General features: G+C 41.6%; 2 protein-coding genes across 13 annotated transcripts in view; both read left to right on the top strand.

Annotated features, from left to right (window-relative positions):
* Positions 1-1257: 1257 nt before the first annotated feature.
* On the top strand, positions 1258-4693 carry RPS16 (ribosomal protein S16). 2 transcript variants are annotated; one of them, XM_074902808.1, is made up of 6 exons: positions 1258-1342; positions 1430-1485; positions 2229-2330; positions 3105-3201; positions 4317-4364; positions 4496-4693. In XM_074902808.1, the coding sequence occupies exons 2-6, from the start codon at positions 1438-1440 to the stop codon at positions 4639-4641; spliced, it is 441 nt and encodes a 146-aa protein (XP_074758909.1). In that variant the 5' UTR covers positions 1258-1342; positions 1430-1437; the 3' UTR covers positions 4642-4693. The 2 variants fall into 2 exon arrangements, with proteins under 2 accessions (XP_074758909.1, XP_074758910.1); XM_074902809.1 differs by lacking the exon at positions 1258-1342 and having other exon boundaries at positions 2229-2279.
* Positions 4694-10419: 5726 nt separating this feature from the next.
* Positions 10420-15889, top strand: part of OTOGL (otogelin like) — a 105098-nt gene continuing 99628 nt past the window's right edge. For all 11 annotated transcript variants that reach the window (XM_074902806.1, XM_074902799.1, XM_074902798.1 and 8 more), the window contains exons 1-3: positions 10420-10777; positions 11735-11774; positions 12867-12915. In XM_074902806.1, the coding sequence (XP_074758907.1) occupies positions 10699-10777; positions 11735-11774; positions 12867-12915 (168 nt within the window). In that variant the 5' untranslated portion in view covers positions 10420-10698. The remainder of the gene's footprint in view (positions 10778-11734; positions 11775-12866; positions 12916-15889) is intronic.

The raw sequence follows: 15889 nt of genomic DNA, 5'->3' as shown, positions 1-15889 counted from the left end.
GGTAGATTCTGCTTTTGTCCTGGAAAATTTTGCATACTGAATACTGAGCCTTATAAGTTAAATATTTTCACTCTGAAAGTAACTTAAATTCCATGTTTTATTACAGGTATTATACAAGGAAAACTGACAAAAGCTCAAATTGACAGTGCTCTATGGATGCCCTGAATCTAACGAGAACTCCTTGCCTTGATCTTAAACGTAACGGTTGACTATTTAAGTGGGTATAAAGAATTGCCTGAATCTGCCTCAGCGCGCAATGCTAGAATAGAATATACAGTTTAATGCTTCATATTCTCCAGCAGTTTACTTAACTTTAAAACAAAAAAATCTACGTAGCTTGTACTGCTGTATCTCAGGGAGGTCCAAAGGGTGACCTTCGGGAAAGGCATCGTTTTGTTCTTTATTACCAGAAGCCCAGCCGGGTTCCGCTTGTCACTGGGACACCTAACAGAAGGTACGCTATGCTGTCAACACCGGATGTTTGATAAGCAACTGAAGAAAAAGCCCCTCGCAGGCTGTGCATCCTCTCAAGAAATCCTTCAGGCTGCTGTAACCCATGTCGGAGCTCGGGCAGGGAGCGATGCCCGCCGCCGCTCGCCCCCACCTACCCTCACCCGTTGGAGCAGGGGCTGTGCGGCTCCCAGGGCGCAGCGCTCCCTCCCGGGGAGGGGCGGGACATCCCTAACGGGCAGATGCGAAAGCAAGCAGCCTTAAGCCAGCACGCAGGCTGCCGGTGCGAGAGCCTGCCCTCCGCGCACCGAGTCTAACGGGACTCCCCCCCTCTGCTTCAAAAGGAGAAAGTGAAGTAATTCCGTGTGTGACCAAAGCAAGTTCTAAAAAATAAAACTCGGGAAAAAGGCCCTACACCACCGTGCCGAGGCCAAGGCGGAGAACCTCACAAAAAGCGGCAGCCCTACTAAAAGCCGGCTCCACCCCGTTTAACCCTCCCTAGCGCCTATCACGCCTCTCCCGCAGGGCCCAGAGGCCGCGCCTCTCTGCCAGTGGGGAGAGTGAGCAGACACAGCCCCTCCAGAAGAACTGGAGAGACAGGAACGCGGCCCCTCCAGAAGAACTGGAGAGATAGGAACGCGGCCCCTTCAGCCTGGCCTAGCCCGACTCTGCCCGGGGCGCCGCGGGATGGCGGTTAAGTGAAAGCGCGCGCCCAACTCTCCCTCACCCGCCCACCTCCGATGCCGCAAAGCGCAGCCCGACAGAGGGAGGAGCGGACAGACACCCTGCCGCACTGCCGGAAACCGGCGTTGCGCTTTACGGCCTGGCTGCCCCTGAGAAGAGGCTGGGAAGCCCCGTCTGGCCTTTTCCTGGTGCTGCCGCTGAGGGGAGGGTGAGTGTCCGGGAGGCTCCGGCCTCCGCCGCCCTGCTTGCGCTCTCTCCCCCGGCAGTGCTAATGCCGCTTCCCTCTCTCTTGCAGGAGGAGTCATGCCGGCTAAGGGTCCCCTGCAGAGCGTCCAGGTCTTCGGGCGGAAGGTGAGGCTGGGGGGCTGCGGCCCGCTCCGTCTCTTCCTCACTCTCGGGCTGAGCCGCGCCCTGGGGCCTTACGCATTCGGGTTCTCTCGGCCCCAGCTCGGGAGCTGCGGCGCCGCCTTCTCGCCAGGGCCGTGTGGCCGGGCTGCTGCGCGGGAATGCCAGCGGTGGCGAGGCCTGCCGGGCAGCCCACGTGTCCCGCACCGTAGGCGCTGCAGCGCGCCGTGTCCCTGGCGCCGTGCGGAGCGGGAGGGAAAGATCTGTTCTCTGAGGGAGAGGGCCTGGGTTCTGTGGGTCGGAACCCTGCCGTCTCTCTCGGGTGTACTCCAGAGCGGCCGCCGCTGTCGTTCCCAGGCCACAGGGGCCTGGCTCATCGTTGCCGGTGTCTGAGAGCTTTGTTACGAGTTGGTGGGTGGAAGATAAAAGTTCGCACTGTTGGGATCCAGTGGCTTGAATAATGCTAGGTAACTGGCACTTGTGAGGAAATGAGCCACAGAAATGCCGTGTTGGAGAACGGAGAGGATTTCTTTCCCTCATAACTAAATCTTAAAACTAGCTAGCATTTAATTATAAATGTAATTTTATTAAGACGGTGCCTTAATACTGTAAGTCAATACCTGGGAGTTTTAGTGTGGGATGTTAATCTTAGACATAAAACTAAGATTTTTAGATTGTTAAGTAGAAATCCGCTTCACACTGCCACTACAAAAATTAAATGCTGCCCTAACGCATATTTGGATTTTTAGAAAACGGCAACCGCTGTTGCCCACTGCAAGAGAGGAAATGGTCTCATTAAAGTGAATGGAAGACCTCTGGAAATGATTGAGCCCAGAACTCTGCAGTATAAAGTAAGCGTCCCCCCAGCCTCCCGCATCTCCTCCTGCCCTTGATTTGGATGTTAAAGTACCATTATGCACATAATTGCTTGGGGATGAAGAAAAGTTGCTTGCCTTATTGACGGTACTAAATTCTTGGTTGTGTGTTAGCTGATTACCTGAAATATAGACACTGTTACGAAAATTCAGGAAACTGACTTTCTGTGATTGTCTTGTTGGGAAAGGGTGAGTGTTTTGCTTAACTGGATTCATGCCTATTAATGTAAATATGTGAAGTGTTTTTGGCATTTCATTTTTTAATTGAAGTGGGTGACTTAAAACGCTCCTGTTTAAAGATTCTTTAGGACTTGGTAAAGTTGTTTAAACACTGCTGAGAGCATCTAAAACTGAGTAGATAAATATAAAGTGTAATAAATAGTGGAGAAAACCCACAAGTACTTCAGTTCTTCAACTTTAATAACATTGATTTATTTTTCTAATGCTCATGTAGTTATGGCATTCTACTTAAACTGTTCCCTTACTCTTAATTGCCATGTGCATATGCTTTGCTGTTAAGATTTTTGAAAAATAATGAATTCAAGATTTCAGAAGGATTATCTGACAGAAGTACTAGTAGATGTCAGAGAACTCTGTAGGAGGTGTACTTAACTTGGATGTGTGCTTGTGTAATCAAGGTTCCATTTTTCAGAACATTCAGTAACTTCACATCTGATAAATCTGCTACAAGATCTAATCCTTCTTGTTTCTGATCACAAATTAACTTTCTTACTGTGTTTTGTTTCCCAGCTGCTTGAACCTGTCCTCCTCCTGGGGAAGGAACGGTTTGCTGGTGTTGACATCAGAGTCCGCGTAAAGGGTGGTGGCCATGTAGCACAGATCTATGGTATGATTTTTGGTGGTATTTCTGGTGTGGGCTGGAACAGGTAAAGCCACATATTTAAGAGGCTTGAGTTTAGAATAGTAACTTAATGCATCTTGATGTTCTTTTGCTTTTTTCACTGTGCAAATACAGTTTTTACTAAGGCTTATTGGTTATATTTTATGCACAAAGCTGTAACAGCTGGAGTAAGTTGAATGGAGTAAATTCATGAAGCATTGAGGAAACGATCTTTGCATCTTCCCTTGTGACAGGATAGTTCAGGTGCAGCTGAGCACAAAGATTTTGGGAGGGGGAAAAGGGGATTTATCATTAGAAATTATACCTTCAGTTGTAAATTTCTACGTTATTCAGAAGCATCTTTCAGCTGACCTGCAAAGCTAGGTGGTTCTTCCCCTTGTAGAGAAGATTGGGAACATACTTGCACATAGATTTGCTCTTTACATATGATAGGCTTGTTCTGCTGTTGCAGTTTGGGTATAGGTTAGTGATGTGGAGCTCCACAAAGAGCAGAGACGTGTTTTAGTTTCAGAATTGATTCCATTTTTCAAAAAATTCAGATTTTTATCAAAATCCTGATCCAGATAACCGCCTAACATCAGCTTTACAGTTACTCCCATACTCCTGGTTTGAGTTCTGATTACTGTGTTACTATGCTACAGGCTTGTTCTATTGGGTATGCTAGATCTGCTCATACTGTCCCATCGTTTGTTTTGTCTCCTTAGCCTTTGAATGCACTGATCAATTTTGTCCTTATTGGAAATCATAAACATTTCAAAGAACTGTGTTTCTAAGGATTTTGAAAGTTGACTGCTTGTAGGTAGAATATGAACCTACGTTAGTACTCAAGAGAGAAGGTGGTCAAGACTGCCTGTGTACAGTTCATGGCTATCTGGCCATTGTCAAATTGACATATGAACTGTGGGGTGGCCTCTTGGCACAGATTTCTTCAGATTTGCCAAAGTAAAAGTCACATGGAGTATGTGGGAGGGGAGATCAAGGAGGGAAGGGACAATTTGGGAGAAAACAAGACAGCAAGTTTCTCATATAACTGGCAATTTTTGTTTTAAGTTTTAAATACATTTGCAGTCCTTACTGATCTGTTACCTTTTTTTTAACAGCTATCCGACAAGCTATTTCCAAAGCATTGGTGGCTTATTATCAAAAATGTAAGTTGTTTTGGTTGTTGTATTAGCCTTAAGTGGAAATGTATGGTAGTTTTGGTGCAAAAACCATTAATATAGATTTGTTCCATGTGAAACTTCTTAAACTGAAGGTTTTTATGTTTTTTTTTAAACAGACGTTGATGAAGCTTCCAAGAAAGAGATCAAGGATATTCTAATCCAGTATGATAGGACTCTGCTGGTTGCAGATCCACGCCGTTGTGAATCCAAGAAATTTGGAGGACCTGGTGCTCGTGCACGCTACCAGAAGTCTTACCGTTAAAATTGTTCTACAGTCATGTGACAGTCAATAAACATGAAGAGAATTTGATAAGCTTCATGTTTCTGAATTCTGTTTATCTGTGTGGGTAAATAGGTTTTTCACCGCATGTTAACTTAAGATTGATACACCAATTGATGGGTATTAAAGTACAGTCAGAGAGCTATGGGCAGTTCTCTTTTATCCCTTTGTAGTAAGTAAGCCTAGATAGATAGGGTCTTGGGAATAAAGAGGAGCTTTCTCCCATTGATAAATGTGTGTTTATCAGAACAATGAAGAAGGCTTACAGCCCTCCTGTGTTTTTTTGTGGGTACATGCAACAGTAGCTGTTGATTAAAGCAGAGTTCAATCTTTGCCTTTCTGGTAAATGTACACAATAATGGACCATTTCCAGTACCTGGATGGCCACTCTTCACAGTGTTATGAACCTACATGAGTAGCCCATCTTCTTCCCATGTGAAAATGTCTGTCTCAGCTCAGTTACAGACTTGGTCTGCAATGCGCACGAGTGTGGCTCTTGATTCCTAGATGGTAACTTCTATATCATGTGTTTGGTGACATGCTTTAGTATGCTGCCCTAGTGTCATGCAGCATGTTAAGCATCTTTCCACATGTAAGTTGGTAGTTTGTATTCTCACAAAGGACTTCTGATTTTCTTGTATATTCATCTGAAATGCTACACAGAGTGAAGTTCCAAACACCGCTACGGAATAGTATATGAGTGTTGTCTGTCTGCGTGAACTGCTTTTGTTTGTGCTTGCCTAGTGGCTAGTTGGAAGGAATCTACCCTCTCGAGGGCAACTCCTTCAACACAGTGCCAAAGTGGGTATTCGGGCAGCAATTCTGACATTCGTATTTATAATGTTTACATTGCCAAAACCAAAGTAATTACTGGGGTGGTGGGGGGAAGGTTTATTGAACTCTTGCCATACCAGATAATACAGAGGCAGAGATTTCTGGATTAATATATCTAAATGGAGGAAACTTAAAGTAGCAAACCCCATATATTCTTTTTCAAAATTGTATTTTGTAAATGTAAAACAAAAGGATTGGGTCTAAATGATTCATCCTTCAGCTACATGTTCATGTAGTACAAGCACAGAGATGTAGACATTAAGTGTTTTAGTAAAAAAAAAAATCCTCTTGGAAGGCAGACAATTGCTTATGTCATGAGCTCAGTGAGGTAATTTGAAGGCCTTAGGGAAGCAAGTGGGAAAAACTTGGAGTTGAAAGTACGGCAGTAATTTTCAAAGAAGTAGCTAGGGCATGTGGGTGTATCAAATGTGAAAAGAAACACTGGAGAAATTCCAGTTTCTCATCTATTGAAACTGAAGATTTTCATTCTGGAAGTGATTTCCCAGGACAAAAAAAAAAAGTAAAGTTCTGAGTAAGACATGGGATGTGCCAACAAAAAGCTGTTGGAAAGGCTAATTCTGTTTTGGAAGAGTTGCAAGTAATTGAGTGAGGCCTTGGATATGAGCTGGCCCAACAGTCATGGGCACAGCCCCGGGCTGGTGTTTCCTATATTTAAAAAAAAAAACAATTTGTAGAGGAACTGGAAGAAGTGTTGGAGAATAAGCAACTGAGAGCTTAGCTACTGCTGTACTGCTCTCTAAGCCTGGTATTTTTGTGTCTTATCATACAATTATATGCCAATATGGAAATTGCTATAGGAGCACTTTGATACTTAAGAATTTTGATGGGCTTTCTACTAATGTATTTCTTTCACTTATTTAATGGTACGTCATTTCAGTGTATTCAGTCAAAACACAGTTAAATTGTCTTCCTTTGTGAATTGGGTTAGGAATTTGCAAAGAACAGTGAAATTTTGCCTTTTGCTCTAGTTAGGGAAATAGATGCTTGTGGCTTTTTATAAATGTTACTATTTGTTATGATGTCTCTGCTTTTTCTGTAGAAAGGCATTTAAGGCATTTTAACGGAAGTGTAATTATTTGAGTTAAATGTGTAACTTGAACAAATTCCTTCTGAAAAGGAATTCTCCATCCATCTCCCATTTTAGCTGTCAGAGTCTGCCACAAAATACTGCATTACATGACCCGAATAGAAGTAGAACGTTTTTATTCAAACCTCTCATGCTCCCATTGAAGCAGAGGGGACTGTTTTATATTCTATCACTAATTTACATGCCAGGATTTTTTGTCTTATGCTAAGTGAATGAGATATTCTGTTCCAGACTCTTGCTGTCTCTTTGGCAAGATGCTTGGTTTGCTTTCTTCAGTCCCCTCTTTCTGCACCCTCAGATGTGACCAGTTTCCCATTCAGTGAGTTCTTCAGAGTTTCTACCTTGTAGCAGAGCTGCTCACAAATTATTCTAGCTCTCGGGCTGCTGAAAACTGCAATGCTCTGCCTCCTAGCCTGGCTTTCTAAGGAAAAAGATGCTATGCAAGGCTAATTTCAAAGTTGATTACTTGAATTCCTATGGCCTTTGTGGAAATTGGCATCTTGATAGATGTTAATTAGGTTCAGCTGAGGAAAAATAAGCCTTTTAGCTGTTTGACTCGTGTGGTGACTGAAAAGCAATGGTTCACTCATTGCTTAGGAAATGTGTACCGCCCTGCCAGTTGGCACATATGTACCCTATGCCATGGCTTGTCCAAAACTGATTCTTGCCTAGCTGTTAGAGCCGTGGGATGCAGGGAAAAAGAGAGGACACAAAGTTACCGTGGTATGAAACTCAGGGAGACGGGGAGATGCAATACCTGATGCCAGTAACCTTAGGGGTAGATTTCACAGCTATGGGGAAACCTGATGTATCAATTTTTCTACCCACAGAACAGCTTGTAAGAATTGGGGATTTTTGTTTAGCTGTTTTATGGAAAGGCTGAAAATAAAACACGCATTGCTACTAATATATCCAGAGATGCTATCTACATGTCATTTCTTCAACCAAAATGTTCTTAGCACAAAAAAAATGCTTTCTGAACTGAACTCTGATCCTCCAAAAATGTCCCATTTATCCTGTAGAGTGATGTCATCCCAACAGACTTGCTTTCTAAATGAGAAATGTTCATGGAATCGGTCTGGTGTCTGCCTGGGTGGCTGAAGATTTTTGTTCTAAATGATCACTTACTAATCACCCACTAGAGGGCTTAACTTGATTGTGGAAGCATAGCTACCGTGCAGTTTGAAGGTGTAAGGAGAAAACCTGTTCATAAAAATGTTTCCTTTTCTGATGTTCTGATTCTGCAGGGATGGCAATCAAGCTTTTGTCATTGCGCATCTGCTCTGGCCAGAGACACACTCCCCCAGAGAAATAGTTTGATTTTCAAGTCCCTGGTGACGTTCTTGAGCAGCTGTGAAGGTGGTTCTTGGAAGAGGAAATGCCCCTAGCCTCATATCGTTCAGCTCTTTCATTAGTTTCACTGATGTTAATCCTTAAGAAGATCAGGTGCACACATCAAAATATGGTCTTATTTGAATTCTTCGTTGAAAATACTAGTTTAATGAAGCCTGAAGTGTGAGGTCTAAAAAGTACCAAGTTTTGTTAATGATGACAGTGGATCCAGTTCTAAACCAGAGCAAGCTTGTACCGTGCCACTGAAAGCAGTTATTTTCTCACCCACAGTTTATAACCCTGATGAACTGTATAACTTGTATATAAAATTAAGTCTTCTCAAATGTTATGATAGAAAATTTGGGGCAAATAATTTTTGACTGTAGCATGCAAATAAACATAAAAATGTTTAAATTTTATTTTAAAAGAAAAATCTGTAACTTTATCTCTGGCTTTTTTGAAGTGTGGATCAGTATGTTCTGTACTGTGTTTGTTTTCTTACAACAGTGATTATTTTCTGATGCATATTTTCTGTTCAAAATTTTCCAAAGTCCTAATATGCGAGTATTCTACTACTCGTGTAGATAACATGTCACTGCCTCAATATAATTTGATTCAATTTTAAAAAATCTTTTTCTTAATATAGTCCTCTGAGTTACAGTTCAATGTACTTGGCTGAATAATTATTTTTCCTTTTTAGCTAACATCCTTCATGTGCTTGTGACTGCTATTTCCTACCCTGCCTTGAGCAGAGATATCCAGACCTAATGAAGCCTGCTGCTATAACTCTTACAAAGTCCCTTTGCAGCTGATGAGGCTTGAGCTACTTTTTATATGTTAGAAGTTAAACAACTATGAAATACTAGCATGCACCAAATATTCCCTCAACTTTGTTATATAAAAATTGTAAAAAAAAGAAAAAGGCTGGTTTTGATACTTTCTGTTAAATGAAAATACTTCATTTATATTAATGGAAAGATTTACTTGTGAAGGTGCATATGGAGCATGGTATAAAATACGGTCTGGAGGAAGGGAAGAATCCCAGATCAGATTTCTCAGAAGAGTTTGAAACAGTTTCTAAACCAAACTTAGCTTGAAAATAAGGTAACACAGAGACTGGAATAGAATTTGGAAGCTCTAATGCTTGGGTTCATCTCAGCTTGAGAGCAACCTAAGGCATTGTCCTCTAAGAGTAGGTTTACGAGAGTGTGAAATGTTGAGTACCCTCTGCCACTTCCTATAATATAGGTGCCCACATAATAGTTCACAGTCTGTGAGTATGACTACCTCAGTGTATTAATTTGGATCAGGAACTCACTTCTGCTTCTGTTTGCAGTCTGGAGTGGTTTTGGACCACACAGAGCAGATGAAACTAAGCTGGGAGATGCAGTCTAGCTGCTGATCAGCCCGTAGCTAGTCAGAAGTAAAAACAAAGCAAAAACCTTATTGAAATGCAAATTATGTGAACATCAGCTTCTCAGATACAACAGTAATAAAAATAATTCTTAAGAAATACGCCAATACAATATAGTATTATAACATGTATCAGTTTGCAATAAGTATTCTTAGACTGCCAGCAATCCCAAACCTGCATGAGTATGGTTGGCTGCTGTGTGGACACAGGGTTTTGTCTTTCTCTGTGGTTGGGGAGGTTGAGTGTTTTACTTTGCCTTCTTTTCTAATCCAGCTGGAGAGCATGGAAGAGAAGGGTCTAGAAGAAATAATGGGAGAACTTTTTACCATCAACTTCTACATTTTATCTGGGTCCAAATCCACATTCTGTAGCATGCTCAGAGGGTCTCATGAAGCACATCCTAGGAAGAGTGTAAGGTTAGGCAAAAATAGGCTTCACACAATAAAATGCATAATAGCAGTTTCAGTTAGCATTATATGTGCCTTTAAAACTGTGCTTTTATATTATTCAGTTAGGGTAAAGCAGGTAAGATTTTTCTATTTTAAAATATAATTTTTAATTTTTGTGAAATTATGGTTTTATATTTTAATGAAAATTAGAAACAAACCCCATTGACCCTCTTGAATTCTTTCTCCTTTTTGCTAATATGAAAATGTCATAACATCTTTTATTAAAAATGAAATATAATTATCCTCTGGGAAGCCTTCTTCTGTGATAAAAGCAGACTATAGAAAAAAAAAAATCTAAAATATTCTTAAAAATCCAGGCGTATTATTTAATGGAATTTCATGTCTCTCCATTAGAACAAATAAGGAATATTAATATGTTAATCTCTAAAACCATCTGGTTAGAATTTATACAGTAGCATCATTGCAGGGTCTTGCAGAAATATTTCACTGTAATAAGCAGTAAAGGGCAGCACTCAGTGCAAGCCTCAAAGCACACAAAGGTGTGTGACGACTGAAGGAACTCTTGAACCATCATGACATGGCAACATTTCTGTGTCATTGTCTGCTGTGTTATAAAGGGCTGATTCAATTCAGCAGAGGAGTAATACTCTCAGGCCCGGTGAAAGTGTAACTAATACAGACTCTGCTGAGGAGTTACCATGCATTACTAATGAGAGACATGCAGTCAGAAAGTTGTATGCAATACTTGCAAAGCTTCTGAAGCCCTATGTAGCTACCAAGCTTGATGTCTCCTTTTCTTTTCCTTTTTTGCATTGCATTATTTTAAATAATGCATACAACTATCTAACTTTTAAAGGATTTAAACACACTGTAGATCTAAGATGCCATCGTAATCAAAGCCATTATTTTGGATAAATTTCCTATTACTAAGTTATACTGAAATGAACATTGTGGGAAAGCTCAGTTTAATGATACCGTGGAGTATATTTTTTCTTCATTCACTACTGTCCTCTTTGCAAGGTAAGAACTTTTTTCCATTTTTGTAGTGATACTAACTTTTAAAAACATTTTTGTAAATATTTTAATATTACAGCTCCTTCTTTTTCTATCAGTATAAAGCAATTTTTTTGACCCTTACTGGAATTAATAAATAAAAAAGTTTTTAACACAAGTTAAAAAACTATATATATCGCCATTCACGGATATGGAAACTAAAATATAGCTCTTATTTTTCTTAAAAAACGATACATTTTTATGTCTAAATTTGTTACAAAACAATTATTTAGGAATGAAATGCAAGTTTCTTGGCTTTCTCACCATTATTGCCAGACAAGTAAGCATCTAATGATTTTCAATGGGGTATGATTTTGTTTTAACAGATTGCACCTGCAGGTCAAGCATTTTTAGAATACTAGGGTAAATAATCGCTCTTCTGGTTATAGAAATGATTCTATTTTCTATGTAATACAAATAGATCTTGTAGATAGTTTTCTTGCAGCAATTATAAAGATTTCTAAGGCAACATGAGAAAGAAGGGTTTGGGGTTATTTGTTTGTTTTTTAAAACATGGACTCTAGAGCATTTAAAATTATTTAAAATTTAGTCTTACAAATAACATTCAGAAAATTATTATAGGTAACCACTCTAGAAGTTTGACTCTGGAAAGCTCTGAGCATGTCTTGTATTTTATCAGTTCTGAGCCTTTGAAAGACTATGAACTCTGCTCTTTTTCATGGTAGCATGTACCATGGAGACTTGCAGGTGATGAGTACTTGAGAGAATCAAGTGCTCAGGAAGGAAAGCATGTACTTCTACAACCCTTGGAAACAGAAAAATATTGTGTAATGATGCTCTGGAAAACTTAGGATCATTAACAAAATTCAATAGTGTTGTTTTAAACTTGACAAACTGTTGGTTGCCAAGTGCAGAGTGAGGCTGTAGAAAAATAATTTAACCTGATGACTTTTTAATTTACAGGATCTTATTGCAAGCTTTCTCTTTTGAGAAGAACTTCAAGGTAAGTTTTTATTCCTTATTTTTCAAGTCCTACAAACAGAACAAGGAGTAAGTGTGATGCAGTGCAAGTTAGAAAGTAAAATATAGCCTTAAATTCAACATGTAAAATGTTATGTACATGTACGTTGGATGTAAAACACACTTCCAGAATGTTTACAACTCTTTTCAAAGAATTTACTTAAAGGGCATGGGTCCTCTGAAAAAATGGAGGTCCTTATGAAAAATGATACTTCTATGGTCTTGAGAAAGCTTAGAGGAATAATGGAATGAAACAAGCATGAGATCATTATTTCATGACTGGAAAAATATATTAAATGAGTATCCTTCTACAGTTTTAATGGCATGATAAAATCCTAGCTGCTATTTGAAGCACAGAAAAGTAAATGCTATACAGCCTTAAAATAAACATTTTCAATACAAGTTTTCATGTAGAAGCTGAAATCCAAACAAACCCCAAACTAGGGAATGTTCCTGATCCCATTGAATTAAATGGGAACTATGCCATCAATTTCAATGGAAGCATCCAGTCAGACATAGCTTTGGATGTCTAATGACCTCTAATACATCTAGTGAACACACATGCACATCAAATGATATGCCATCTTGAACTGTTGATAAAACTAAGTATGTTTTGTAGTTCAAGGCCCTTGTTTCTAAACTTAATCACACATTTAAGTCAGCTACAGCTGGAGAGTCATCTCTTGCTATTAAAGGTACCACCACAGTACATTCAAACAACACTTCAGGGAACTTGCAGCCACCCACACACAGTGTCAAGTAAATATGAAGCTGCTTTACAATTTTGTATCCTGTCACGTAAGCCTATTTTGCCTATTTACGTCTTCCCCACAAGCTCCAGGTACCTCCCTGTCCAAGCACAGATTGGAGTGCTGCCCAATTCTGTAAAATGAGACCACAAAAAGAAAAAAAAAAAAAAGGGAAAAGAAGAATCACCCTTTTAAATGTTAACCCAAGAAAGACCTCTTTGATAAAGTGATGGTAATCCGAGAGAAATCCTTCTCTCCAGGGAGCTGCTTATTCACATTGCTCCAGGGACTTTTGGTTATACAAGATCCTTTTTGTTTTCTTCCAGAAATGAGTTTAATGCAACTCGACAGAAAAGAGATCTTGTAACAGCCGAGGTAGGTTATATCTCCAGGAGCAGGAGGGAGGGGAAACCATCCCCCCTTTTCTGCTCTGGGCCTTTGCTGTCCTTTCAAAGGAACCTTTGTGGGGAGAAGGGCCGCGGTAACAAGAGTACAGTGAGGAGGAGCAGCTATTCCCTACCTGCTCACCCCCAGCCTCAGCCCATGGCCTCATGCCTTCATTCACTCCCAGCAAAGCACCTGGTGGGCAACCCACCCTGATGAGCTGACTGACGCACACCATGGGAAATAAAACCACGGTGCTTCTGTCTTTTGTGAGGGCAGACAGAGAGCCCTGGAAAGCTGTTAGTGTTTGGTGAGAGACACAATGGCGGTGCCACCGGCAAGGCTCCCTCCCACATGTGGTACAGTGGCAGCTCTGGCCCAGCCTTGGTTCCCACTGCCACAGCCCAGCACTACCTCAATGTTGCATCCCAGAAATGTTGCACTAATTTTAATAGCAAACGGAGGAATCTTGTTCCCCAGCTGGTACATGTTTCAGGCTGCGGATCCCAAACAAGAGTCATCACCCCACTTGATGAGGGCAGGCAGGAAGCCCAAGGCAGTCCCTCCTCACGGGCTTGTGGGGAGCCTGCTGCCAAATCACAGATTATTTTCTCTGAGTCCCTTTGAGATGTATTGCCTCCTGACTGAGTCAGAACATAGCCGCTGTGAAACGCTGTGCTAAGGTAAATTGAGCCTCTGAGGGAAATGGGCCCTCAGGACTGACAGTGTCCCAGGAGGCCTCCAGCAGGGAAGTGCTGTCACAGCGAGGATGCTCTGCCTCCCCAAAATAATGCAAAGGCTGAAAGCTGCTTTCCTGAGGAGGATGGCTCAGAGTAATTATCAGGGGAAATGGAATGGCTCTTGTTGTGCAGGGAGGGAAAGGATCCTCTCTGGCTAGGGATGGGTCATGGGGACCAGGAATAGTTTTGTTGTGGGCGCCTTCCAGCTGGTGGTTTGATGAAGTCCAATTTAGACAGACTGTGCTACTTGGATGCATCCCCCGAAGTATTTCCAGTTGAAAAAGGGAAGTTTTTATGTCACTGTACAAGGCATTAATGAAGACTTAACCTAACCTGTTCCTTGCGCAGTGCTGTTCACTTTGAGATCCATTAATTCAAACTCCAGACATGGAGAATGACTGGCAGCAAGAGAGAAGAAAGAAATTATCTTACAAGCGAAGGCCAATTTGTTTTGCTTAGTTGTGTAAGCAAGATTGGCGTGTATGTCTTTCGGGTGCACAGAAGGGTAACTGTTTTCTCATAGAACATCAGAGAGGGAATAAATAAAAACCACAGGGAAGAAGAGCTATTTAAGCAAAAGGGCCAAGCTTTATAAAACAAAAGGATTTAAACTGGCTATGAATAAATGTAAGAGGAAAATATTTAACAACCCGTCACTTCACCCTGCTAAACTTTCCAATCAGACTAATGGGGGCAAAACCCCAGAGTGCTTTCAGCCTGGAATGGGATCAGTTGTTGGAAGGAACAATGAGACGTGACAAGCTGCAGTAGCAGAGTGCTGGGTCAGATCAAGGGCTTCCTTACAGTCTGATGCTTCCCAGTTCCTAAAGAAGACAGGAAGCAGATCAGGCAGATTCGCCTTCTCTTTTGTTTGGGATGAACTGAAATGAAATTCTGAAGGATCTCAAGGAGGAATGAAATTCATCGCAGCTGGAGTGGCCACAGTGGGATAATTGTGGCACTGTTGCATTTAGGGTAAGAGATAAATTTGGAAAAGAGACAAAGCCCCTTGTGTTCTAGCTGGTCCTCAGAGATCAGAGGGGCTAGGGGCGGCTGGACTTATCCCTTAATAGGTATGCCAGTTGAGACCGTGACTATAAGTCTGACCCAGCCCAAACAGCCCATATACTGTAAGTCTGGCTGCATTCAAGAGAAGCCATCAGATTCACAAATAGTATGGTTTATTTTTCGTGCAACATTTATAGATTCTTTAAGATTGCCTACGATAAATGCACAAACTGCAGGTTGGCTATATAGCACTATACAAAAAAAAAAGGATTGAAATCACACACACACAGTTCCTGGGTATACACTCGGCATAGCCGAGGAAGTCTTACCAAAAGGGATCCCTTCTGGGGAGGGGGCAAGAGCACAAACCAGTTGATCTGTCCCTCCGATTTGGTGTCGTCTTATTGTCCCTCCAAGTTAGGTACAAACTTGGGGTACTATTTATTGTAGTAGGTATGGTGAGTGGGTGGGACTGTAGTCAAATCATTATTCTATCATTAATACATTATTAGTTTCATAGTGCCAAGGGGTACAGCTGGTTTTTGTGGGAAAAAAAAAAGGTAGGACAGGAAGCAAGGTTGTCATGATATGATAGGTGCAGCTGGATTGTCTGGGAAGGAAGGGAGGATGAGGCACAGAGTTGGCAGGTTGCTAAAAAAAATCATATTTCAAGGGAATCAAGCAGGAGATAAGTCTGTCCTTCAAGGAAAAGAATGGGACTGCGTGGCCTGCACCCTGCCTCGCATTCTTCCTTGGTGCCACATCAAAACACAAATCACTGGACCACCATCTGGTGCTGTGTTCATTCTGGGCGCTCTGTGTCAAGGCAAATGTTTGCTTCACAGACCTCCTACTGTTTTGCTCTTTTGCCTTCCTCATGCTTCCGACACCCAATTTTACAATACCTAACTTCCAATACCTAACAGGCACAGAGCATGTTAGGGAAAAGGGTGAAATGGAGGGATATCACATCTTCAAGCTCTCCAACTATTGGTATTTGACCAAAGTGAAAAGGGCAGGAGTGCATCCTGTCCCTTCACTCTTCCTTCCGAATGTTAACGCAGAACTTCCGAGGTGGAGCCCTGCTGGTTCATGGGCACTGGAAGACATGGAGAAGAGGACAGTGGTGATCCCACAGCACTCCTGTATGCTTCCCCATCCCCTTAAAAGCTGTCCTTCTCCTCACGTGCTGGTTGCTGCAGTTGCAGTTACTGCCT

Source organism: Athene noctua, chromosome 3, assembly GCF_965140245.1.
Source record: "Athene noctua chromosome 3, bAthNoc1.hap1.1, whole genome shotgun sequence".
Classification (NCBI taxonomy): domain Eukaryota; kingdom Metazoa; phylum Chordata; class Aves; order Strigiformes; family Strigidae; genus Athene; species Athene noctua.
The sequence above is the reverse complement of the archived record's forward strand: the minus strand, read 5'-3'. Positions and strand labels throughout refer to the sequence as shown.

Excerpts from the sequence above, each read along its gene's own strand:
- RPS16 (XM_074902808.1), top strand. The coding sequence starts at position 1,438 with ATGCCGGCTAAGGGTCCCCTGCAGAGCGTCCAGGTCTTCGGGCGGAAG. Across the intron at positions 1,486-2,228 it reads TCCAGGTCTTCGGGCGGAAG|AAAACGGCAACCGCTGTTGC; the intron begins GTGAGGCTGGGG and ends TTGGATTTTTAG. Across the intron at positions 2,331-3,104 it reads CCAGAACTCTGCAGTATAAA|CTGCTTGAACCTGTCCTCCT; the intron begins GTAAGCGTCCCC and ends TTTGTTTCCCAG.